Source organism: Oryctolagus cuniculus, chromosome 4 (assembly GCF_964237555.1).
Source record: "Oryctolagus cuniculus chromosome 4, mOryCun1.1, whole genome shotgun sequence".
In the NCBI taxonomy this organism is placed as follows: Eukaryota; Metazoa; Chordata; class Mammalia; order Lagomorpha; family Leporidae; genus Oryctolagus; species Oryctolagus cuniculus.
The window spans coordinates 169,628,658-169,654,997 of NC_091435.1; the positions used below are offsets into that span (position 1 = coordinate 169,628,658).

Consider the following 26,340-nt stretch of genomic DNA (forward strand, 5'->3'; position numbering starts at 1 on the left):
TCTGTCCTCTCTTTCCGGCGCAGCGATGGGGCCGGCGCGCCGGGCGGCCGCCGCCTTGCTGGCGGTGCTGTGCGCGGGCTGCGCGCTGCGCCCGGGGCGCGCGCAGTACGAGCGCTACAGCTTCCGCAGCTTCCCGCGGGACGAGCTGATGCCGCTCGAGTCGGCCTACCGGCACGCGCTGGACCAGTACAGCGGCGAGCACTGGGCCGAGAGCGCGGGCTACCTGGAGATCAGCCTGCGGCTGCACCGCCTGCTGCGCGACAGCGAGGCCTTCTGCCACCGCAACTGCAGCGGGGCGGCGCCGCGCGAGCCCGCCGCGGGGCTGGCGCGCTACCCCGAGCTGCGGCTCTTCGGGGGCCTGCTGCGGCGCGCGCACTGCCTCAAGCGCTGCAAGCAGGGCCTGCCGGCCTTCCGCCAGTCGCAGCCCAGCCGCGAGGTGCTGGCCGACTTCCAGCGCCGCGAACCCTACAAGTTCCTGCAGTTCGCCTACTTCAAGGCAAGTGCGCCCGGCCCCGCCCCTCGCCCGGGAGGCCACGCCCCCAGCCCAGGGCACGCCCCTCTCAGACCTGGGGCACCACCCCTCGCCCTCTCTGGACCCGCCTCTCTCCCAGCCCTTCCGGAAGTCGCCTCTCAGTCCCGCCCCTCCCGCTTCCGCTCTCGCGCGGAGCATGCGCGCGGCGAACGCGGCCCGGCGTTGGGCGGTCAGCGCAGGGCCTGAGGGAGGTAGCCCGTGACCCCCGGGCACAACCTGGTTTTTTTCTGCCCGTCCACACCGCCTTGTCGCTAGTCGGGTGGGGGCTGGCGGTGATAAGGCGCCGGAGGGCTGAGGAACCCGGCAGGCGCAATGAGGAGGGGACGGGCCGGAGGGCAGGGCAGGGGCTCGGCGTGGAGAGGCCCTTGTGCCCGGCGTCCCCGCGGGCGGCGCCGTTTCTCTCTCGTCTAGGGTTTAGGGGTGCTAGTGCGGTCCCCCGCCTCTGAGCCCTGGCGCTGGGGACCCACGCGTGTGGAGGACGGGCCCCGTTCCCGGGGTACCTTGGCGCTCGGAGAACATTCTAGAAGCCCGCCTGCTGCTTCTCTCTGGTTAGACGGGTTTTTGGAGGACTGTATTGCAAGTGTGTTACCGGCTGCACGGCTGGACTCACGGAGTGACCGGGACCGTGCGGCCGGGTCACCCCCCAGCTGGGCCCAGCGGCCAGCGGCTCCGCCCGGTCTCCCGCCTGCTTTCCCGGGCGCAGCCGCTGGCGCGGGGCAGCCGCTGGTGTGGGGGCTGCGCCCCGGCGCCGCCCCCCGGGAGGCAGAAGCTCTGGTGGAGTCTTTGTCCTTGTTGCCTATTTCTGGCCGAGCAGAGCCACGTGTGCATCACATTCACGTGACCAAGAAAGCAGCGCAGAACCTCAAAAGGAGAAAAGCCGGGGTATTGCTAAACTTAGTCACAGTTTTATATAAAGGGTCAATTTTGCGAATGTTTGTCCTGGCAATAAAAAAAAAAAAAAACCCTACTTTTAAAATAGAACCTGGGGGGATGAGATTAATGAAATTCCAAAATGTTGAAAATGACAGTTGGCTCCTAAAAGCAGTGTTTTCGAAGCTAAAAATGACTCTGCTGATTCCTTTTTTTGTAGCGCTTTTGGCAAATAACAGTGTGAATGAAATTTTAGTCACAAGATCAAGGGGGGAGACTTTCTGTTTTTAGACCTGGAGGATGCTAGACGCTCTGATTTCTTCAATGCAGGAGTCCATATAAACTTGAATAAGAGACGCAGGAAGGAGGCGAGAGAGCCTTTCACTCAACGTGGCCATTAGGCTGTGGTTTCTGTATTGGAGTGGCCTCAGGGGGTTAGCTAGGGCTTCACAGCCGCTTTCCAAAACCTGTAGACTTGGCCAGTCACTTACTACAAGGCAGGAAAATACCATCTGTCTTAGTGCTTTCAGGTCGCAGCAAAAAAAAAAAATTTTTTTTTTTTATAAAACTGAATGTTCACTCAATTGTTTCAGCCACTGAAAAAGTGATTTTTGGTAGAGATAGGTGTGACTTTTTTTCCCTCGGTGATGTTTGCTTTTCTGAACGCTGTTGATGGGTAGGGAGGGAGACACGGATGGTGACAGGCGCCTGAGCCGGGGCTGTCCGTCTGCTGTCCTCTGCACTTCTGTGTTTCAGTGAACACTGGAATAGGAGTGGGGTCCCACCTGCCAGATGAGTGGGGAGGGTGGGGTTTGGACGAGTGACTTTGTGGAAAAGGACCATGACCCCTGGAGTGGAGGCCTCCTGCCCACCGGGGGCCACCCGCTGAGTTTAGATCCCGGTAGTTAGCTGTGGGTTCTCTCCATCTACACGAAACACTCACTACCTCCAGGGCCACACAGAAAGTGAACCTGGTGCCCGAGAGAATGCTGTGAGCGGGACAGAGCTGGTCCCCCGGCACCCTCACCCCACCCCTCGATGGGCGGGGACTCTGGTGTCCCTGAACCTGTCTCTCTATACAACTCTGCCTTCCAGATCAATATATCTTAAAAAAGAAAAGAAACCCCCCCCCCCCAACTGTGGCCCTCTTTCTGGGTGCCCTGCTGAGAACTCTGGTTCTCTTGTTCTCTGCTTCATGGGCAGATGCCCTTAGAAGGCCACATTCCTCCCCCTCCCTTCCTTATACCAGCCAGACTGGCCTCTTTCCGGCCAAGGGTGGGGGTGAGGCTTTCCGTAGGCTCTGTCGTAGCCAGCCCCGCTCTGAGCCATGCGCTGGCATTCCCGAAATTTCAGCACTGACATCTGGGAATCTGCCTTCACTGCCACCCACCCGTTTTCCAACTTGGCCATCAGCTCCAAATGCCTTGGCTGCAGTTCTGGGCAGTTCGGTCAGATACGCACTGCCTACCTGATGATTCTCAGATATCTTTTTTTAAATTTTTTATTTTTTATTTTCATTTATTTATTTGACAGGTAGAGTTAGTAAGAAAGAGAGAGAGGTCTTCTTCCGTTGGTTCACTCCCCAAGTAGCCGCTACAGCTGGCGCTGTGCCGATCCAAAGCCAGGAGCCAGGTGCTTCTTCCTGGTCTCCCATGCGGGTGCAGGGCCCAAGCACTTGGGCCATCCTCCACTGCCCTCCTGGGCCAACAGCAGAGAGCTGGACTGGAAGAGCAGCAACCGGGACTAGAACCCGGCACCCATATGGGATGCCTGCACCACAGGCAGAGGATTAACCAAGTGAGCCATGGCGCCGGCCCCTAAATATCTTTTTTTAAAGATTTATTTATTTGAAAGTCATATATATGTATAAAATCATACATATATAAAGTCATATATATATATGTATATATAGAGAGGGTGCTTCCATCCACTAGTTCACTCCCCAAATGGCTGCAACAGCCAGGGCTGAGCCAGGCCAGAGCCAGGAGCTTCATCCAGGTCTCACATGTGTGGCAGGGGCACAAGTACTTGGGCCATCGCCCACGGCCTTCCCAGATACATCAGCAGGGAGCTGGATTGGAAGTGGAACAGCCGGGACTTGAACTGGCGCTCCAATATGGGATGCTGCTTAGCTTGCCGGACCACAGCACCAGCCCTCGTATCTTTTTCTCTCTCCAAACCTAACTTCCTAATCCTGGCCTCCCAGTGCCCCTCTGCATTGGCTGCAGGACTCTGTGCAGGGCCAGCCCTTCCCCTACCAGGTTGTGCTGTGAATCCACCATGTAGGAGCCCCCTGGCCGCTGGTTGTGTGGCCTCACAGGGAGGCATCCACGTCCCTCACTGCCTGACAGAGCAGACCTGCTCTCCCGGAGCGCTCCTGCCCTCTTGGGCACTGCCAGCCATGGAGTGAGCCCTGAACCTCTGGGGTTCCTGGGCCTGCTGCTTCTACAGGCCCCAGGGGAAACTTTATAGCCGGGGAGAGATGTCTTCTGTCTCCCTCCCCTTCTTCCAGGTCATCAGCTTCCTGTAACCCCCTCCCCAATTGCCTCCTCCTCCTCAAATCTGCCATGGTCTCCCAAGAGCGAGGGGCTTTTGTCATAGGGTAAAGTTGGCATTCTGACCAGACGAGGCAATTGTTACCATGCCTGCCTGGTCCAGGTGCCAGGGATGGATCTGTGGCACACAGTTGGGTCCTCCAAGGACCATAGTCTGATGGGGAGGTACCCCCAAACACATAAGCCCAAAGTGCAGGGCAGTGTAAAGTGTGGGAACACGGAACACAGGAGAGGCAGGAGAGAGCAGCTCTTGACTGAGGTCGCTGAGAGACAGGCAGAACTTACAGACTCAGTTCCCAGAAACAGTGCCCGCACATGGGAGACTGGGCAAAGTCTGCTGAAAGGAAGAATGAGCGAGGAGGTAGTGAGGTTGTGCGGAATGCAAGCCCACAGGTTGGTCCCCACTTGAGACCCCTGCATCACGTATCAGAGTCCTGGGCTTCGAGTCCTGGCTCCGTTTCTGATCCAGCTTCCTGCTAATGGAGGCAGCAGGTGACAGTCCCAGTGCTTGGTTCCTTGCCGCCCGTAAGGGAGACCTAGATTGAGTTCCAGGCTTCCGGATGTGGCCTGGCGCCACCCCAGCTGTTGTGTGCACTTGGGGAGTGAGCCAGTGGATGGAAGATCTCTATCTCTCTGCCTTTCAAATAAAAGTGAGTATAAATAAGTTGAAAAATTAAAAATAAATACAGGCGAAGGGTCTGTGAGAGATTTGGGAAAACAATATACTTGTGAAGGTTTTATCATAAAAGATGTGGTACCAGCCGGTGCTGTGGCTCACTTGGCTAATCCTCCGCCTGTGGCACTGGCACCCCGGGTTCTAGTCCCGGTCAGGGCACCGGATTCTGTCCCGGTTGCTTCTCTTCCAGTCCAGCTCTCTGCTGTGGCCCGGGAAGGCAGTGGAGGATGGCCCAAGTGCTTGGGCCCTGCACCCCATGGGAGACCAGGAGAAGCACCTGGCTCCTGGCTTTGGATCGGTGCAGTGCGCTGGCCTTAGTGGCCATTTGCGGGGTGAACCAACGGAAGGAAGACCTTTCTCTCTGTCTCTCTCTCTCACTGTCTAACTCTGCCTGTCAGAAAAAAAAAAAAAAAAAAAAAAAGATGTGGTACCGTCATATGGGGCGATTTGAGATTTATTTATTTGAAAGAGTGACACACAGAGAGAAAGAGAGATATTTATTTTTCATCTGCTGATTCACTCCACAAATGCTCGAAACAGCCGGGCAGGACTGGGCCAGGCTAAAACCAGGAGCCGGAAACTCTATACCAGTCTCTCGTGTGGGTGGCAGGGGCCCAGGAGCTTGGGTCATCTGCTGCTGCTTTCCCAGGTGCGTTGGCAGGGAGCTGGACCAAAAGCGGAGCAGCTGGGACTCAAATCAGTGCTCAGAGGTAGGATGCTGGCATCACACGTTGTGGCTTAACCTGCTGCACCACAGGGGCAGCCCCTCTAAGACGGTTGTTTTGGAAAGATGTGTGCAGTGTGTAGGGACAGTGTAGTACCACAGGGCTAGTGATCGTGGGGTATGACCGTCCCCTAGCCAAAGGGACGGGGGAGAGAGCGCCAACTGGAACCTCGACCCAGAGAGACTACACGGAGAATACCACCTGTAGGGATCTGTGGCCTCCGTGGGAGGGTCATAGCAGCCCCAGGTGGCTCCCAGGGGAGGGAACCAGGAGGTGAAATATCCCAGCCTTTTTCTCTCCCTTCCTTCAGCCTCATTGCATCTCTTCATGGGTCCCTTTGGAAGCTGGAGGGCAAGTTCAAGGTCACACAAGCCAGCCTCCTGGGGCGTGACTGGGTGGAGGCAGAGGGACCAGGCGCAGGGTTGCGGGGAGAGTGGGAGGCCACCGTAATGGTCACCTTTGGGGAGTAAATGCTTCTGCCGAGAGGCTGGGCCAGGTCTCGACAGGCAGTCACCGACCCTCTAGCTGAAAATACCACGTAGGGCCGCAGAGGTCCTCAAAGATGGAGCAGACACTCCTGTTGTATTGTCGGCACCTGTGAGTAGCTGTTATGTTTCTTCTTTGTTCTCAGGCAAATAATCTCCCGAAAGCCATCGCGGCCGCTCACACGTTTCTCCTGAAGCACCCGGATGACGAGATGATGAAGAGGAACATGGCATATTACAAGAGCTTGCCCGGGGCAGAGGACCACATCAGAGACCTGGAAACCAAGTCTTACGAGGTGTGTTTAGGTTTGCACGTGGTGGGCAGTGCGCAGACTTGCTTCAGAGGCCTGGCGTGATGAACAGTAGGGATGTGGGGTGATACTTAGAATTACCACAGGAGAAATGATTGATCTTTGCACAAAGTTGCTACTTAAGCATGAGTTTTTACCGGAGTTCATTCGTGCTGAATGAGTTGTAATTTGAGAAGGACTTTTTGCATTCTATGATTTTAAAGTCACCTTTCATTTAAATGCTACATTTTAGAAACATGGTTCTTTGATCATTCAGTTTTAAGGTGGTAAAGACATGTCTTGGAAATCATCCAGCAATCACTAGGAACGCAAGGACTAGAAGCATAAATATCCATTGTTTTGTTTGTTTTTAGAAGATTTATTTTCTTTTATTATCATTTTTTGAGAGGCAGAGTTAGACAGAGAGAGAGAGACAGAGAGAAAGGTTTCCCTTCCGTTGGTTCACCCCCCCCAAAATGGTCGCTACAGCCATCGCGCTGCGCTGATCCGAAGGCAGGAGCCAGGTGCTTCTCCTGGTCTCCCATGCGAGTGCAGGGCCCAAGGACTTGGGCCATCCTCCACTGCCTTCCTGGGCCACAGCAGAGAGCTGGACTGGAAGAGAAGCAACCGGGATAGAATCCGGCGCCCTGACCGGGACTAGAACCCGGGGTGCCGGCACCGCAGGCGGAGGATTAGCCAAGTGAGCCGTGGCACTGGCCATTGTTTGTTGTTTAGAAGATTTATTTTTATTTATTTGAAAGGCAGAGTTACAGAGAGGGAGAGACAAAGTAAAGGGGGGGGGGGAGAGAGAGAGAGAGAGAGAGAGAGAGAGAGAGAGAGAGAGAGATTGAGATTGAGGCTGAAACCAGGAGCCACATACTCTATCCAGGTCTCCCATGTGGTGGCAGTGGCCCGAGCACTTCCCAGGCACATGAGCAGGGAGCTGGATTAGAAGTGAGTCATCCAGCCGGCGCCTTGGCTCACTAGGCTAATCCTCCGCTTAGCGGCGCCGGCACACCGGGTTCTAGTCCCGGTTGGGGCGCCGGATTCTGTCCCGGTTGCCCCTCTTCCAGGCCAGCTCTCTGCTGTGGCCAGGGAGTGCAGTGGAGGATGGCCCAGGTGCTTGGGCCCTGCACCCCATGGGAGACCAGGAAAAGCACCTGGCTCCTGGCTCCTGCCATCAGATCAGCGCGGTGCGCCGGCCGCAGCGCGCCGGCCGCGGCGGCCATTGGAGGGTGAACCAACGGCAAAGGAAGACTTTTCTCTCTGTCTCTCTCTCTCTCACTGTCCACTCTGCCTGTCAAAAAATAAAAAAAAAAAATTAAAAAAAAAAAGAAAAAAGAAAAAAGAAGTGAGTCATCCGGACTCAAACCGGGGCTCATGTAGGCTGCTGGCATCACAGGCAGTGGTTTAACCTGTTGTGCCGCAAAGCTGGCCCTATCCTTTTTTTTTTTTTTTTTTTTTTTTTTTTGCAAAAAGATTTATTTATTTGAAAGATAGAGTGATACAGAGTGAGAAATCTTCATCTGCTGATTCACTCCCCAGATGGCCTCAGTGGCTCAGGGGAGCCAGGCCAAAGCCAGGACTCCATTTGGGTCTCCCAGGGGCACAAGCGGTTCGGTCATTTTCTGCTGCTTTCCCAGACACATTAACAGGGACTAGATCAGAAGTGGAGCAGCCGGGACTCAGTCTCACCCATACAGGATGCTGGTGTCTCAGCCCGCAGCTTAACTCTGTGCCACAGTGCCAGCCCCCCATCCATTCCTTTAAAAAGAATTTTATTTATTTCAGAGGAAAAGACGGAGATTGAGACAGATAGTGTGTTTGTATGTGTAAGAGAGAGAGAGGGAAAGAATGAGAGAGCTCCCATCACTGATTCATTCTCCAAATACCTGCTACAACTGGGACAGGGCCAGGCTGAAGTCTGGACCTGGAACCTCAATCTGGGTCTCCCATATGGCTGGCAGGGACCCAACCATTTGAATTATCACCTGCAGCCTTCCAGGGTGTCCATTAGGAAGCTGGGATCAGCAGGCAGAGCCAGGACTTGAACCCAGGCACTTGGGTATGGGAGGTGGGCATCCCAAGCAACATCTTAATTGCCCGCAGGCCTGCTGGGGCATCCAGGCCTGTCTCCTGCTGTCTGAGAGCCGTCTAGCCGGAGGGGCGGGGGCTCTCCCATGACTCAGAGCACTGCCCCTGCTTCCGGGTCTTCAGCCCTGCTTTCTCTCCACCTCCGCCTCCACTCTGCCTGGTCCCCGACTCCTGGGAGTCTGGAGCCCACCACCTGTCTCAGGGTGGAGTGGCTTCGGGAGGCATGATCCCTCGGGCAGCAGGCAGGCTGCGACAGCTCTGATCGGGCTTGCGGCCCTGCCATCCGCCCATGCTCAGCCCCAGCCCTCTATGGACCCCAAAGCCTGCAGGTGCCAACGGGGCGTGGAGCTCTCGTCCCCCCCGGACTAGCCCTCTCCTGTGCTGATTTTGCCTTTGTGTTTTCCCAAAAGTTGTTGACATCTGTCGCCTGCTGCCTGCTCCTCTCCCCTTCTCCCATAAAGAGAATATATAGCTTTCAACTCCTGGGTGTGGCCGGGCTGCCCTCCTGTGCTCCCAGGGAGCCCTCTGCTTGGCTCCCGTCTCGGTGCCCCTGTTACCAACTTACCCAGGCCTTGGGAAAGGCACCCTCAGTCCTCTACCAGGGCACGCTGCCTCCCTGGGAGCTTTTATTTTAAATTTTATTCTTTCAAATTGAGAGAGCATTTGTCCACTGGTTCATGTTAGCACCCAGCCAGGACTAAAGCTAGAAGCTGGGAACTCAGCTGAGGTCTCGATTGAGTGGCAGGAACCCAATTCCTTGAGCCATCACCGTGGCCTCCCAGGGTCTGTGTTAGCAGGAAGCTGCAGTCGGCAGCCAGAGCCAGGTATCAACCTTACTATGATTTGGGATGTGGGCGTCCTAACTGGTAGACCAGACACCTGCCCCTGCCTGGGAGCTTAAAGGAGAGCTACACTTGCTAGCTGGGGTCTGAAGCTTGGGGGAAAACTCCAGATCCAAGGGCTGGCTCTCAGATACCCCCGGTCAGGAGCAGCTGGAAAGGAAGTCCAGGTGGAGTCCTAGCTCGTCTCCAGGCGCTTTCTGGCCTCCCCAAGTCAGCAGGCTTTGCGTGTATCCAGGGGCTCCACTTTACGTGCAGACTGAGCTGCTCCCGCACTCCTAGTTAGTTCTCCTTCACGTGGTCAGGTCAGCAGCGAGCGGGAAGCCTGCGGCGGAGGTGTCACGTGCGGGAAGCCTGCGGCGCATGCGTCACGTGGCGCGTGGTCGCCCTTCCCACTGACTGATGCTGGCACGTGGCACTCCCATTTCAGGTTTCAGAGCAGCAGGTGCCTGCCCTCAAACTCACTGCCTTGGTTCAGTTGTTAAGTCAGGTTATTGGCCAGCGCTGCGGCTCACTAGGCTAATCCTCCACCTGTGACGCCAGCAACCTGGGTTCTAGTCCCAGTTGGGGCACTGGATTCTGTCCCGGTTGCCCCTCTTCCAGGCCAGCTCTCTGCTGTGGCCAGGGAGTGCAGTGGAGGATGGCCCAAGTGCTTGGGCCCTGCACCCCATGGGAGACCAGGAGAAGCACCTGGCTCCTGGCTTCGGATCAGCGCGATGCTCTGGCCGCGGCGGCCATTGGAGGGTGAACGAACGGCAAAGGAAGACCTTTCTCTCTGTCTCTCTCTCTCACTGTCCACTCTGCCTGTCAAAAAAAAAAAAAAAAAAAAAGGTTATTGAGATGCATGTAATTTACTTACAATCTGTTTATTTCTAAGTCTGCAGCTCAGTGAGTTTTGACATGAAGCAGCCTGTTTGCATCACCCCCAAGATGTTCCCTCCTGCCCCTTGGCAACCCAGCCTTTGCTCTGTCCCTTACTCTGATTTCTGTCACGAAGTTTTCCCTTCATTCAAATTTGGTTTTGTTTCCAAGCACTTGCTACTTCTGCAATTAAACTCAAAAGGGTAGAGAAATCTAGAGTTAAGGAAAGTTACTGATTGACTTCATGTTTAATTAAAGGTTGATGTGGCTTCTTTTTAAAAAAGGTTTCTTTGTTTATTGGAAAGGGAGACAGAGAGACAGATGGAGAGAGTTGTTCCCTCAGGTTTGCTCCCCAGTTGCCTGCAATAGCTGGAACTGGGCCAGGCCAAAGCCAGGAGCCCTGCATCAGTGTGCGTCTCCCACACATCAGCAGGATATTGGGTTGGGAGTGGAGCTGGGACTTGAACCCACTCTGCTATAGAATGTGGGGATCCCAGGTAGCATCTTTATTTTTTTTTAAGGATTTATTTTTTTTGAAAGCTAGAGTTAGAGAGAGGGAGAGATTCAGAAAGAAAGAGATCCTCCATCCACTGGTTCACTCCCTAGATGGCCACAACAGCCGGAGCTGGGCCAGGCCAAAGCCAGGAGCCAGGAGCTTCATCCTGGTCTCCTATGTGGGTGGCAGGGGCCCAAACACCTGGGCCATCTTCTGCCCCTTTCCCTGGCGCGTTAGCAGGGAGCTGGATCGGGAGCTTAGCAGCCAGGATGCAAACTGGTGCTCCTGTATGGGATGCCGGCATCACAGGAAGCAGTTTGTTCACTGCACAAAACGCCCGTGCTGGTGCGGCTTCCGGAGAGCCGAGGCGGGCGGAACTTCGTGGTGTCCTGGTTCCTGGTGAGAGGACGCGGCCGTTGCTATTTGTGCCTGGAGCAGGCTCCACTGGCTTCTCCTTGCTTTCCAGAGCCTGTTCATCCGAGCGGTGCGGGCGTACAATGGTGAGAACTGGAGAACGTCTATCACGGATATGGAGCTGGCCCTGCCCGACTTCTTCAAGGCCTTCTACGAGTGCCTCGCGGCCTGCGAGGGCTCCAGGGAGATCAAGGACTTCAAGGACTTCTACCTCTCCATAGCAGGTTGGTGGTGGGCCGCGTCCTGGGGTCGAGGGACAGCTGCCCCGGGGACTCTGTCTGCCGTAGGTGCTGGCTCTATGTCTGCATGCCTTCTGGGTGTCGAGTGGCCTCTGAGGAGCTTCTGGGCTTGAATGTCTGGCTGAGAGTAGTTGAAGCCTACATAGATAAGCCTTTCGCTCAGCATTGGCTGTGGGCGAAACAGCTGATAGAATGTTCACGCGCAGGCCTGCAGACCAGGTTGTCGGGGTTTCCAGACACCCCACAGGCTTTTGGTAAAATCACGGGCCTAGGAGCGCCTCTGTATAACCAAGCTAACTTTGATCATGGGGCATTCTCGACACTGAACAGGTAGAATGAAGAGAACAGTGAACCTTTACGTGATATTTTGGAACTTTCTGATCAGGAAAGTAATGTATGCTCATCATAAAGTTTCAAAAACATGAGAAAGAAGAATGAAGAAAGAAAACCTAAAGCATCACCCATAGGTTACCCCAGGTGTTCCTGCAGTGCTGTTAGTGGGCAGTGTCGCTCCAGAAAATGGCCAAGGGCAAGTTTCCCAAAGTGGTTTGGGCACACTGATCCACCCCCAGCACTACGGGCCTGGGCGTCTCCATCCTTATTCCAGGTTCTTATCCCCACCAAGACAAGAATTCAAAGCAGAGACATCCATAGGGTGCAGGCGTGTGAGCAGGATTTATTTAAAAGAGAAAGCGAACACACACCTGCATGTGAGTGTGGGCACCCCGCACAGAGAGAGAGAGAGAGAGCCATCATGAGTCGGCCAGGAGAGGAGGAGGCCCAGGGACAGGAGGAGGCGTGGTGGACGGAAGAAGGGGCTGCCCCCACCATGACCGGCCTTTTTATGCGGTGGTAGTGACTGTGCAGTTGAGTGTGCGTGAAGTGTTCTGGAGTTTTCTTCACACCTCCGTGTAGAGTCTGACTGCCACACGGCCATCATCACGTCTCCTCCTTCCATTCGGACACGCCAGAGGGAAGCTTCCTGTGAGTCCTCTTAATACAGAGGCACTGTGAGGCCGGCGCCGCAGCTCACTAGGCTAATCCTCCGCTTTGCGGCGCTGGCACATTGGGTTCTAGTCCCAGTCGGGGCGCCGGATTCTGTCCCGGTTGCCCCTCTTCCAGGCCAGCTCTCTGCTGTGGCCCGGGAGTGCAGTGGAGGATGGCCCAAGTGCTTGGGCCCTGCACCCCATGGGAGACCAGGAGAAGCACCTGGCTCCTGGCTTCAGATCAGCGCGGTACGCCGGCCGCAGCGCACCAGCCGCAGCGGCCATTGGAGGGTGACCCAACAGCAAAGGAAGACCTTTCTCTCTGTCTCTTTCTCTCACTGTCCACTCTGCCTGCCAAAAAAATAAAAATAAAAAAAATAATAAAAAAGAAAATAATGGCTCTGAAAACGCGTGTGTTTTCCAGATCATTATATAGAGGTTCTGGAATGCAAAATACAGTGCGAAGAGAACCTCACCCCTGTCATCGGCGGCTACCCCGTGGAGAAGTTTGTGGCCACCATGTATCATTATTTGCAGTTTGCTTATTACAAGCGTAAGTAGTCTTCTGCAAGCCCTGAGATCGTAGGTGATGTGCTTAATCCTTTGAAGACTCAGCTTCCCCACCTGTGAAATGGGAGCATTGTTCCATACCTATGGCTGTTGAGTTCAAGGTCACTTTGGAAGCCCTGGGGCCACGCTTTGCATGAAAAGTGGCCTGGTGGTAGTCGGCACAGGCGCTGGAGCCAGGCTCCCTGCTCGAGGGCAGTTCCAGCATTGTCACCAGTTACTTCTCTGTGCCTCAGTTTCCCTGGTTGCAGAGCAGGGATATTACCATGCTAGGATCTCCGTGACGGTTCAGTGAGCTCAGAGACGTGGAGAGCGTAGGGGGCCGCACGGAGCACACCCATGCCGGGTGAGGGTTTGTCTCCTGGGTCCTGGCTTCCCTCTCCCCATCCCAGATTGCTGGGGTTCAGGTCCTCCCTTGACCTGATATTGGAATTTTATCCGGCAGAACCTTCTCAGCGGGCCGAGGGGGGCGAGGGGGAGAGGAAGTGGTTCGGAGCTGGACTGCACGCCCGTGTCCCTGGCCCTCCTCTCCCTGTAACTGATGGTGCCCAGGGCCCCTTTCGGGAGCTGCGCATCCCCGGGTCATTCAGGAGGGTTCCTAGGGACAAACGTGGCAGGCACTGTTCTGCCCTCGTGAAGACGTGCCGGGGCCCCGGATGGCAGGTTCCCAGCCAGCCTAGACAGCCTGGGTCACGCTTTACTGTTGGGAGCGGCCACTCTGAGCTTGGAGTCCGGGAGTGTTCCTGCCACACCCGGGCTCTGGAAGCCTGCGGGTCCTCTGTGGGTGAGAAACTGGCAGAGACTCACAATCACCTGCAGCTTTGCGTCCCCCCCCCCCCCCCCGGGCACCTTTGCTTCCTGGGGTGACAGGTAAACAGGAAGAGTAAAATGTACCTCCTAAAAGCCTGCCCTGTTTGCAACTCTTTCTGCCCAGTCTGCTGTACTGCAGTCCCTCAGGGCAGGTGTTCTGGTTTAAACACATTCCAGCTCTTGTGGGCCTCCCGCGGGACCAGGAGGGGGCCCTGGTTTTAGAGCTGTCACTGGGAAGCAGCCACTGGGTGACACAATGTATTCATGCCCCAGCTCTGCATACACCTGCCAACCAGGGCTCTGGCCAAAGGAGTGTTCCCGGGTCCGAAGTTGGAGTGCAAGGAGCCAGAGCCAGTACCCAGGGACTTGCCTCGTGTCTCTTCCCTTTGCCCCTTCCCCACCTCCCCCAAGTCCACGCCCGAGACCTGCAGAATCCCTGTGCTGAAGGTGCAGTGCAGAGTTAGGACGCTGGGGTGAGGACCCACAGCCCAGGAGGCGGCAGGCCCAGGTGATTTTTCAGAGCGTCTTCAGCCCCGAGCGTCCCCTGTCGTTTGGGTTTATCAGGTCTGGTTGGGTTGTAGGGGAGCCCGCTTGTATCTGACAGTGGTGGTCCCTGGGCACAGCAGGCCCCCACTGGGGAGCCCATTTGCTGAGAAATCCTCCAGTCTCCTCAGCCCCAGGCTGGCTGGGCCTTGGGACCCCACCTTCTTCCCTGCCTGGCTCCAGGGGCCTGAGACCAGCCCAGGTCGCCACAGCGGAGGTGCTACCCAGGCATTTCTGAAAAGCATCTGCCCAGCAGGGGCTTCCTTGTCTCAAAACCGGCCTGGGGGCTGCCGCGGGAGTGTGTCCATGACCTGGCCGTGACCTGGCCGAGCCCCTGAGTCTGGCACAGGCTTTCCTGAGGAGGGGGCTGGGAGGACAGGCGTGTCCTTGACCCCTTGCTTTAGGAAGCCGGGCTTCCAGGAAGCGGGCGGGGGGTGGGGTGGGTTGGGGGGGAGGGGCCTGCAGGGCCTGCTTCGCTGATTGCCTGCCCGGTGCTCTCCCCTCCCAGTGAGCGACCTGAAGAACGCAGCCCCGTGTGCGGTCAGCTACCTGCTCTTCGACCAGCACGACAAGGTCATGCAGCAGAACCTGGTATATTACCAGTACCACAGGGACAAGTGGGGCCTCTCGGACGAGCACTTCCAGCCCAGGCCGGTGAGTCCCTGCCCACCGGGAGACAGCTTCCCACCTGGGGGAGGGCTGGCCTGGGCATCTGGCCTCCGCTGAGACAGCCACACCCCACAGACCGGACTGCTTGGGCCCAAGTTCCAGCCACCAGCTTCCTGCTCATGCACACCCTGGGAGGGAAGCAGGTGATGGGTGGCCCAAGTCCTGCTCCCTGCCTCCCACGCTGAGTCCCAGGCTCCTGGTTTAGACCTGGCCCAGCCCTGGCTGCTGTGTCCGTTTGGAGAGCGAGCCAGCCAATGGAAGATCTCTCTCTCTCTCTGTCTCTGATTCTCATTCTCTTTGTCTCTTGCCCTGCCTTTCAAATAGATAAAAATAAGGAGAGAAAGTGTTATTTCAGAAATGAAGGAAAACTCATTTTTCTATAGTTTTGTCTTTAAACACTTTACTACCTTTTTTTTTAAGATTCATTTATTTATTTGCCTGTTTGTTTATTTGAAAGGCTGGGTGACAGAGAGAGGTAGAGATCTTCCATTCATGGGTTCATTTTCCAAATGCCTGCCATGGCTGAAGCCAGGAAGCTGGAACTCCATTAGGGTCTCCCACATGGGTGCAGGGGCCAAGTGCTTGGTCATCTTCCCCTGGTTTCCCAGGCGCATTAGCAGGGAGCTGGAATGGAAGCGGACCATGCGCTCAGGTAGGACTTGGACCAGCACCCATGTGGGAAACCGGTACCGCAAGCTGTGGCTTAGCTCTCTGTGCCACAGTGCTGGTCCCTTTACTGCCTTTTCTAGATTCTGAATCCCTGGAAATCCTATACATTTTAAATATTATTGAAATATTTTACTTAGAAAATCAGCATTCATAATCCCACACATTCTCTTTATCTTTTCTCCTGCTTGATAGCTATACAAGAGGGCTTCAAACAGTTTGTGGTTCTTGGAATTCAAAGATAAATTTATTTTGATCTAAAAAAAATTGTTTAAAAAATTTTTTTCTTTCAGGGGCTGGCACTGTGGTGTAGTTGGTAAAGCTGCGGCCTACAGTGCTGGCATCCCACATGGGCACCAGTTTGAGTCCCAGCTGTTCCACTTCCAATCCAGCTCTCTGCTGATACACTTGAGAAAGCGGTGGAAGATGGCCCAGGTGTTTGGACCCCTGCACCCATGTGGGAGACCCAGAGGAAGCTCCTGGCTCCTGGCTTTTGGGGAGTGAACCAGTGGATAGAAGATCTCTTTCTCTCTCTCTCTCTCTCTAACTCTTCCTTTCAAATAAAGAAATAAATATTTAAAAAGTTATTTTTTTTCTCCCAACCCTGTTCCTTACACTAGTGGTTGGCTACCAGCTCCAAAACCTGTTCTGTCCCCCCCCCCCCTTTTTTTGAAAAGATTTGTTTGTTTATTTGAAATTCAGAGTAACACAGAGAGAGGAGAGGCAGAGAGAGAGGCACTTCCATGCACTGGTTCACTCCCCAGATGGCTGCAAGGGCCAGGTCAAAGCCAGGAGCCTGGAACTCCACGCAGGTCTCTCATGTGGGTGGCAGGGCCCTAACTCTTGGCCATCATCTACTGCTTTCCCAGGTACACTAGCAGGGAGCTGGATTTGGACTGGAACTGCCTGTCAAATGGGATGCGGTAGCTTAACCCTCTGTGCCACACGGCTGGCCCTGGTGCAGGAATGTTTTGAAATCCATGCATACTGAGGGGTCTTTGAAAAGTTCATAGAAATGCATATTATGAAAAAAAAAAAAACTATGGATGGATTTCAAATTTCTTTGCACCAAAATAAACTTTAAATATCATTCTCCATGAACTTTCTGAAATACCTTTATGTATTTACCCACATATGCAGGTGTGTTCCTTAATTTTTACAAAAGTGACATCATACTTTGCATACTGTTTTATAACTTGCTTTTGTCTTTCTGACAATTTATGAACCTTTTTCCTTGTCACACCCATATACCTACTTGGTTATTTTTTATTTTTATTTTATTTTATTTATTTATTTTTTTGACAGGCAGAGTGGACAGTGAGAGAGAGAGACAGAGAGAAAGGTCTTCCTTTTGCCGCTGGTTCACCCTCCAATGGGCGCTGCGGATGGCGCACTGCGGCCAGCGTACCGTGCTGATCCGATGGCAGGAGCCAGGTACTTATCCTGGTCTCCCATGGGGTGCAGGGCCCAAGCACTTGGGCCATCCTCCACTGCACTCCCGGGCCACAGCAGAGAGCTGGCCTGGAAGAGGAGCAACCGGGACAGAATCCGGCGCCCCGACCGGGACTAGAACCCGGTGTGCCGGCGCCACAAGGCGGAGAATTAGCCTAGTGAGCCGCGGCGCTGGCAAGGAACTACCTTCCAAGGGTGTGCACCTGGGACCTAAAGCGCTCTCGCTAGGCCCACCCCAGACCCCGTCATCAGAGCCAGTCTGCACCCTTCATCTAGTAGCCATTGACGTCAGACTTTGGGGACTAAACCCCCAGGAGATGACCCATGGGGGACACCCAAACTGTTATCCAAGTCATCACATGGTCTTCACTGTGTTTCCAGTGGACTTTGCATGCTGTCCCAGGTTGTCGTAACACAAGGGTGCTTCACAAAGTTCATGGAAAGTAAAGTTGAAAGGTGTTTATTTTCGTGCAACATAATTTGCAGTCCATGCATAGCCTTTTCCGAATATGAACTTTGCATTTTTGGACTTTTGAAGACCCCTGAGCACAGTCATGCACACAAGCTATTGCAAACTCTCTCATTCACCCAGTGTTGGCCATGGTTTTCCTTTTTTTTTTTTTTTTTTTTAAAAGATTTGTGTATTTATTTGAAAGTCAGAGTTACAGAAAGAGGAGGAGACACTGAGAGAGAGGAGAGAAATCTTCCATGTGCTGATTCACTCCCCAAATGGCCACAATGACTGGGAGCCTGGAGTCTCTCCCAAGTCTCCCACGTGGGTGCAGGGGCCCAAGCACTTGGGCCATCCTCCACTGCTTTTCCAGGGCATGTTAGCAGGGAGCTGGATTGGAAGTGGAGCAGCTGGACTCGAACTGGTGCCCATGTGGGATGCCGGTGCTGCATACAGCAGCTTAATCTGCTGCACTATAGTGCCGCCCCCCCCTTTTTTTTTAATTGAGGTAAAATTCATATACCATTGCATTGAACATTTTCAGCGTACAATTCGGTGGTTGTTAGTATATTCTTACGGCTATATAACCATGACCACTGTATAGTCCTGAACATTCCCCAGAAGGAAATCCAGTGCCCTGACTGCCCACTGCCGCCCCACCCCCAACACACACCCCATCCTCGCATCTTATCAGCATCAGCAGGGGGGCACTAAGCTGTCCTCTGCTTGTGTGTGCACAGGAAGCGGTTCAGTTCTTCAACGTGACCACCCTGCAGAAGGAGCTGTATGACTTCGCCAAGGAGCACATAATGGATGACGATGAGGCAAGTCTGCACGCACAGCACGCGCGGGCTGAGATCGCGGGAAGGCCCCCGGGATAAGGAACGGAAGGGAACTCGGGGAAGACTGCCGCAGGTGTTCTGAGGAAAGCTGGAACGCGGCGGGGAGAGAACGGCTGTCTAGGAAACCGCACGAGAGGCCTCGTTTCCTGATGGCGAAATGGGCACTGGGAGTCTGCCGCGCTCCTCCAGCCTCCCCTTGCTGTTTATTTGAAAGTCAGTGACAGAGAGATCTTTCCACCCACTCCTCAACAAGGGCTGGGCCAGGCCGAGGCCAGGAGCCTGGAACTCCATCCGGGTCTCCCACGTGGGTGCAGGGGCCCCAGCACTTGGGCCATCTTCTGCTGCTTTCCCAGGCCATAGCAGAGAGCTGGATCAGAAGTGGAGCAGCTGGGACTTGAATCGGCGCTCATGTGGGTGCTGGTGTCACAGACAGACTTAACCTGCTGTGCCACGATGCCGGCCCTCTTACCTATTTATTATATAGACAGAGCGACAAAGAGAGAGAGAGAGAGAGAGAAGAGAGAGAGAAAGAGATATCTTTCATCCTCTGGTGTACTCCCCAAATACCCCCAACAGGTAGGGCTGGGCCAGGCTGAAGCCAGGAGGCTGGAAAACTCCATGTGGGTCCCCCATGTGGGTGGCCTGGACCCAAGTACCTGAGCCAGCATCTGCCACCTCCCAGGTGTGCATTAACGGGAGGCAGTGCAGGAGTTGATCCCAGGCACTCTGAAGGGGGGTGCAAGTATACCAGTCCACTTGCTGCACCATGACACGTGTCCACCAAACATCTTTTTTTTTTTTTTGGGGGGGGGTGGGATTTTTAAAAGAAGATTATTATGTATTTGAAAGGCAAAATGACATATGACAGTAGGAAAGACAGAGAGAATGAGATCTTCCATCCACTGGTTCCCACCCCAAATGGCCCCAACAGCCAGGTCTGGACCAGACTGCAGCCAGGAGCCAGGACGCCTCCCTGGTCTCCCGCGTGGCACAGGCCATCTCCTGCCGCCTTCCCGGGTCATTAGCAGGAAGCTGCATTGGAAGCAGGGTGGCTGGGGCTCACACCTGCGCTCCAGTAAGCGATGATGGCGTTGCAAGCAGAGGCTTATTAACCCACTTCTGCATGCCAGCTCCTCTCATAATTTTTTAGCTTTATCAAGACAGCAAGTTTTTACTTGCTTAACACTCTGAAGATACCTGATCTCAATTTTTCTCAGACTATTAGTATCTTTTTTTTTTAATAACTTACATGCTTGCTGTAAGCATTTATCGTTCTCTGGAGTTGCTGGCCCTTTCTAATCAGTCTCACTCAGCCCACTCCTTTGTAATAAGCCGTGACTGGTCATGGAGTGGTCATTTTATGGTGGGGCAGCCACGCAACAGAAAAGCTATTACTAGGAGTGGCCAAAGGATACGTTTGGAACAAAGTGGGAAATGCTTTCTAAGAATTCTGAGGGCCAGCGCTTTGGTGTAGCGGGTAAAGCCACTGTCTGCAGTGCTGGCATCCCATATGGGTGCTGGTTCCAGTCCTGCCTGCTCCACTTCCGATCCAGCTCTCTGCTAAGGCCTGGGAAAGCAGTGGAAGATGGCCCAAGTCTCTGGACCCGTGCACCTGCATGGGAGACCAGGAAGAAGCTCCTAGCTTTGGATTGGCACAGCTTTGGCTGTTTCAGCCATCTGGGGAATGAACCAGTGGATAGACGATCTCTCTCTCTGCCTCTCTGTAATTCTGCCTTTCAAATAAACAAATCTTTAAAAAACAAAAACAAAACAAGGAATTCTGAGGCTTTGCCCTTCTGGGAGCTAGAAGAGAGCTGGGTCTGACCCCTCTTGTGCCAGAGGAGGCAGCTGGGGACAGAGTTTCCGATGGGTTGTAGGAGAGAAGTGAACGCAGGCGAGGAAAGGTGGAGGTACTGGGGCTGCACCAGGTGGCGGTGCAGCTCATCCCGCTGTCCCCGCAGGAGGCCTCTGTCAGTCACCCCAGCAGCATGCTCCACTCCTCAATCATTGATCTTTTTTTTTTCTTTAAAGATTTATTTACTTATTTGAAAGATGGAGTTACAGAGAGAGAGTGAGTTCTTCCATCTGCTGGTTCACTCCCGAAATGGTTGCAATGGCCAAGACTGGACCAGATGGAATCCAGAAACCAGAAGCTTCATCCGGGTCTCCCCACGTGGGTGCAGGGGCCTAAGTACTTGAGCCATCTTCTGCTGCTTTCCCGGGTGCATAAGTGGGGAGCCGGGTTGGATGTGGAACAGCTGGGACTTGAACTAGTGCCCATATGGGATGCCAGTGCTGCATGCGGCTGCTTAACCTGCTGCGCCACAACTCTGGCTCCAATCATTGATCCTTTGTGATCATGGTGTCTCCCTACCTTTAACACACTCACTGGGCTCTGAGCAAGACAAATCAACCCAGGCCCTGGTCCTTGAAAACTTTGCAGTCTGGAGATTGAGGCAGAAAGGAACCAGTTAAAATAGGCTCCCCTGGGGCTCATAGTGTGGTGCAGTAGGGTAAGCCTCCCCCTGCAGTGCCAGCATCCCATACGGGCGCCGGTTCAAGTCCCAGCTGCTCCTCTTCCAATCCAGCTCCCTGCTAATGGCCTGGGAAAGCAGCAGAAGATGGCCCAAATCCTTGGGCCCCTGCACCCACATAGGAGACCTGGAAGAAGCTCCTGGCTCCTGGCTTTGGATCAGTCCAGTGATGTGGCCCATTTGGGGAGTGAACTAGCAGATGGAAGATCTCTCTGTCCCCTTCTCTGTCTGTAACCCTGCTTCTCAAATAATTAAATAAAATCTTCAAATCAACACAAAAAAACACCTACATTCCCCAGGGAGAACTATGGAGGGAGAGGAAGGGGTTGGGGAGGGGTACCCAGAGGAGGGGACACTCGGCAACTTGTCACAGAGAGTGGCTGGGCTGTCCGTCTCAACAGAGGCCACCTGTGTGGGTCACAGAGCACGTGCCACCGGGTTCACATGGAGAGGACGCCAGGTCCCCCCACAGGGAGAAGTCGGGCGCTCCGGGCTCCAGGCCAGTGGACACAACCTGCCTCAGCCCAGGTGGGGGCTGGCAGTGGCCCCTTGCAAACGGTCAGCTCTGTTGCCGTCGGTGGCCCACCTAACAGGTATCGTCCTGTTGTCTCTCACAGGGAGAAGTTGTAGAATATGTGGATGACCTGTTGGACCTGGAGCAGACTGGCTAGTCCGCAGCCGCCAGAGGGACTTCCTGTCCGTGTTCAGGACACACAGATCCTCCGTCTTACTTTTCCCAGCAGCCCGGGCTGTCGATACCTCGGAGCCCCCTTTATAAGGTGAAAGGGACGCCCGTCGCTCTTCCCGTGTGGAACCAGGGTGAGCCTGCCTTCCCTGCGCTCACCCCGTCTTCTCATCCTCCCGTCTTCCCGTCTGCACACCTGTCCTCGTGCTCACACCTGTCCTCGTGGTCACACCTGTCCTCGTGGTCACACCTGTCCTCCTCGTGGTCACACCCGTCTTGTGGTCACATCTGTCTTCCCGTCTTCCCTGGTGCTAGTATGTGCCTTTGTCACCACTCTGGTTGGAAGGACGGTCTTCCATGACCTGTTCTTGCCCCCATGAATGTCAGTGTTATTTTTTAAACAAGAAAACTTACCGAAAAGATGACAGTTGTGCGACCTACTTCGGCCTCTCTACTCTTCCACTTTTAGTCTCGAGTAAATAAGTAACTTTTTTTTATTTAAAAAAGCCTAAGTTTATTATGGTGTAAAAAGAAAATTTGAAGTCCCTGCACAGTTTTTTTTATAATATATATTTTCTATGGTTTTGAAAGTTTTTGCAACAAAAAAAATTTTTTGGGCATCCAAATGGACTCATACTTTTAATTCTATTTTTCTATGAACTTGTTGAAATACTCTCATAAACAAGAGATCAAATGGCGATCGAAGCTATGGGGGAAAATAGAGCAGGGAAGGCGTGAGGAGTCCTGGGGATGAGGCTGCAGAGACCTGGGCAGGGCCGCAGGTCTCAGGCCAAAGTGTTCCTGACAAGGAATCGGTGAGCAGTGCCCTGGAGGCAGAATGCACTCCCGGTGGCCGTGGGACAGCATGGAGGCCGTGTGGAGGAGCGGGCAAGGGGAAAGAGGGAGGGAGGGGTGCTAGGGAGAGGCCAGTGTTGGTCGGGGACAGGGCCAGCTAGCTGGGGCCTCGGCAGCCAGGGTAGAGCCGAGATGCACCTTCCCCACTGGCCTCTGACAAGGGTCACTGCAGCCGCCATTGTGTGCAAAACCGGAGAGCTGGCAGGGGCGGTGGCAAGGAGGCCCTTCCAGCGGCTCCTGTCTGGGTCTGGGCTGGCAGTAGCAGTGGTACAAAGCAGATCACATCAGGATTCTGGCCCGCAGGGCAGGGTGGGTGGGTGGGAAGGAAGGGCTTTGTGCAAGGCAAGCTGAGGTCGGCGTAGGAGGCTCAGGTTGCCAGTGGCTTGCAGAGTCGAGTAGGCCAGGCCCCAGCAGGCCCTGACAGGGCTTTGAGTACGGGTGCTTCCCGTGGGGGCGCCCTCAGGAGAAACCCCTGCCAGCGGCTGCCAGTCACTTGCTGGCATGTGGCTCCACGGAGGGCCACTCTGTAGAAAAGGGGCTGTGGGCCCTGGCAGCCCAGTGCGCAGGAGCCGGGGAGGCTGGGTGCATGGCCCTGGCCCCACCACGGAGCCATCAGCGTGTCAGTGTCCAGAAGGCCAGGAGGCTGGGCGAGGAAGACTCCTGGAGTGGAGGGATTTAGAGTGCAAAGAAGCAACGGGAAAGAGCCGAGGCCAGCCCCGCTTCTTCCGGGCAAGAGGAAATCTGCCGGAGAAAACCAGGAGAACGGGGCGTTTCAGAAGCCGAGCTTTTGCTTCCTTCAGCCTGTTCCCCTCCAGATAAGCCACCTGTCGGATGGGACCCCGGGGCATGGAGGCAGGAGGGCACAGCATCTGGGGGACAGGACTTCCCCACAGTGGCTCGGACAGGGGTAGCCGGAGACAGCGTTCGGGTCTTCGTATCTTGGGGGTCGTTGGAGCCCGACACCCACGCGCTTATTCCTCTTGCAGGTCCCCAGCGTGGTATCCCCACCCCTGGACACGCAGAGACATCCTTCTGCTCTGTCCCCTCCCCTCCCACCTGCACAAGAATCCCCACGTGGCCTTCTCCCTCTGAGGGCCCCAACCTAGCGCAGGAGCCTGCCTCCTCTGTGTTTGCTTGGATTCACCCCCAGGGGCCTGCTTGGCCAAGGAGGAGCCAGTGTTATTCTTAGTGATGGAGGCCCCTGTGTCCACGCAGCCTCCCACCAGGTCACGCCCCAGCCCTCCTTCGCCCCCCCGACTCAGATCGCTGGCTTCCCCTGTGCCCCAGCTTCCGTTGTACCTCGGCCTGCCCCCTGCTGCACCAGAGACTCCCCTTTGGTGTCAGTGGGACCATAAGTCGTGGGGGCCCTGGTGAGCGGACGTCCCGTGCCAGGGTTCCCGAGCCCCTGTGGCTGGTGCGCTTGGCAGCGGCTGAGCTCCCCTGGAGGCTCCTGGCTGTGGCTGGCCTTCCCAGCTGTGCGGCGATGGGAGAGGGGACTTTGGCAGGGACCCGGCCCGGCTAGGCCCTTCCTCTTCTGGGTACCGGCAGAGGTCCTGTCCGCTCCCGGCTCTGAGCCTGGGGTGAGCGCTTTGTGGGTGCTACTCTTGCACACAGGGCTGGAGCTGGGGTGGGGACTGGGCCACCTCTCCCTGGTTGGGAGTGAGGGGTTGACAGACGCCTGTGTTCCCACCCCAGCCCTGCCTGGAGGAAGAGACCCTGCTTCGGTCAGGGTTGGCAGCACTTTGGCCCAAGGCTGGGGAGCTGAGTCACTCCATTTTTATTCCAAAGGAAACCAAAGGAACTTTAAAAGAGAGAGGGCTGTCCCTCCACACCTACCACGAAAACCCCAGAGTGAGCCTGCGCCCAAGCCAACCTCTCCCCCAGCGTGTTTCTTGGAAGAGCCTAGAAGATTCCTGGATCGAGACCCCAAAGGTTCAACGTCCGTCTGGCCTGTCTTTTGAAAAAGCAAACACATTTATAAGCTTTGTGGGACATTCCGGGCCCACTCTGAGACCCCTCCCTGTCCTTGGACCCAGCGGCCACTGTCTGGTTTCCTCCGGGAGGTGGCCCACCATGGTGGGGCACCTGTCCAGCCCCACTGCCACGGAGGCAGCCCGAGTCCAGGCACCCACCATGAAGGTCTGACGGCTATGCCTCGTGGCCGCCGCTCAAGTTCCGACAGGCAGAGGGAGGCTTGCGTGTCGGCACGTACTCACAAGGGACGAGTCGATTCCACGCGGCCCCGCCTGACACTCGGAACATACACTCATCCTGCTGAGTTTGGGGACTGCCACCAACCTGCTGTGTGCTCTCGGGGACCCAGGAGATCCCCCCCCGCACCCCAACACTGACCACAAAGGCCGCCTTGAGGAAGCAATGTGTGCGTTTATTTAGGAGTTCTTACTAAGGGAGTTTTAAGAGCACAAAACTTTGATTGAACCCAACTCCACGGCACAGAAAATGATTTGTTAGATTGTCAGTGGCAAGGGTTTATTATGACTGCGGGTGGAATCAACAGGGGCTGGTTCCTGCCAACATTCATGGAAATAACGTGAAGTTTTAAATGCGAGCTGTAAACCGAAGCTGCTTCAGGGTGTGTGTGTGTGTGTGTGTGTGTGTGTGTGTTTTAAATTCAATGTTGAAACTGTGGGGGAAAGGTGGAGAGCAGCCAGAGAAAACATTCTCATTTAATAGTGTTTGAACATGGCGTTGCAACACTGCGGGTAGCGAGGCCCTGAGAAAAAACCCACAACTAATCCTTCATCGCAGCTGTCTGAACACTTGATCGTCTGCCATCCCCCAAACAGCGACTTCTTTTTGCTGGAGGCTGCAGGCTTGAATGACCTAGTGTGAGAGTTTAAACTGTGTACAAGGGACCTGGGCGTGGGGTTGGGCGGGGGGATACAGGAAGGGAACTCTGAGCGTGCCTCAGTCAAGGGTTTTATGCGTTGGACTTCCTGTGCCCACAGCTCAGGGCAGGGCCATTCCCCATGCCTGTCCCCATGGCACGTCCAAGAGAGGACACCATGGCAGCCCGGCTTCACCTGGACTGACCCGCTCCTACCCCAGAAAGAAGAGCCAGGAGCGTGGTGGCCGGGAGGGCGGCTTTCTGTCTGGGCGGGCAGGTGCACCCCGTATCCTAGCCGTCTCCCCACAGAGCGCTGGCTCTGGCTCCTTGCTGAATGGACGAGTGAACTGGCTCAGCTTCCCCTTGGCGCTGGTCGGTGGGATCCCAGTGCCTCGTTTTACAAGAAAAGACTAAGAAGGAAGGGAGCAACTCGGCAAACAGATTCGAGACGGATTCTGGAGCTGTATCGCCCACTCGAGGGTGGCAATCGGGAGGCCCAGCTACAAAACGCTGTTGCTGTCTTTCTCTACCTCCCGGCCCTGGCTCAGGGCAGGGTGCAAAACCTCACTGCTGTAGGAAAGTGGAACTTGGAAGACAGCTGAAAACAAAAGCTTTAATTGCTTCTTTATTTTGTAAAAATCACATTAAACGTTTTACTTTGCGTCTTCTCGGGTTTTGTTTTTGGTGGGGAGGTCTCAAGCCACACGCGGGCATCCTGGGACACCCACTGTCGTTAGCTGTTTGCTTGGGCTCCTGAAATCCTGAACTGTGTCTGCCAAAGTGGACACGTTTCCCCAGGGAGCCCTGGAGGTGCTGCTGTGGGGCCGGTTCTTGCTTCTGAGCTGGCTGAGGCCCTGAGGAACTGTGCGTGTGCGTGCACGCGCACCCACGGAGAGGCTCCTCTCCAGGAGGGAGACACCAGGACCCTGTCTCAGGGACTCAGAGTGGCTTCGCCAGCAGCTGTGTGCCATGCATGCCATCACAGAGGAGCCAGGAGAAAGCAGAGTGGGAAGAGGCCCATGCAGGACCCAGACGGTCGTCACACAGATGTTGGCTGTGTGAGCCAGAGGGGGCACACGGGTTCAGTCAATGCCGGCTCCAGCATTCCGGGGGGCGCAGTGGGAAAGGCTGGATGGAGCAGCGAGGGTGGGGAATCAGTTGGCGTGTAGGGTGACGTCCCAGTCTGGATGCCTTGAAGCACAGCCCATGTACAAGGTGGCCTAGGGGGAGCAGGAGGGGCTGCTGAGGTCCCAGTGGGCGACCAGTTTCAGCCACACCTCACAAGAGGCTGGGCGCGTCCATGACACCACACAGAGGTGATCGCACTCGGGACAGGCAGGCTGGCCTTTTGTAGCC

General features: G+C 55.1%; 1 protein-coding gene across 1 annotated transcript; it reads left to right on the forward strand.

Annotated features, from left to right (window-relative positions):
- CRTAP (cartilage associated protein) lies at positions 1-25,649 on the forward strand. Its single transcript, XM_051818543.2, has 7 exons — positions 1-496; positions 5,990-6,139; positions 10,890-11,061; positions 12,487-12,615; positions 14,491-14,636; positions 17,961-18,048; positions 21,218-25,649. The coding sequence occupies exons 1-7, from the start codon at positions 26-28 to the stop codon at positions 21,265-21,267; spliced, it is 1,206 nt and encodes a 401-aa protein (XP_051674503.1). The 5' UTR covers positions 1-25; the 3' UTR covers positions 21,268-25,649.
- Positions 25,650-26,340: the final 691 nt, after the last annotated feature.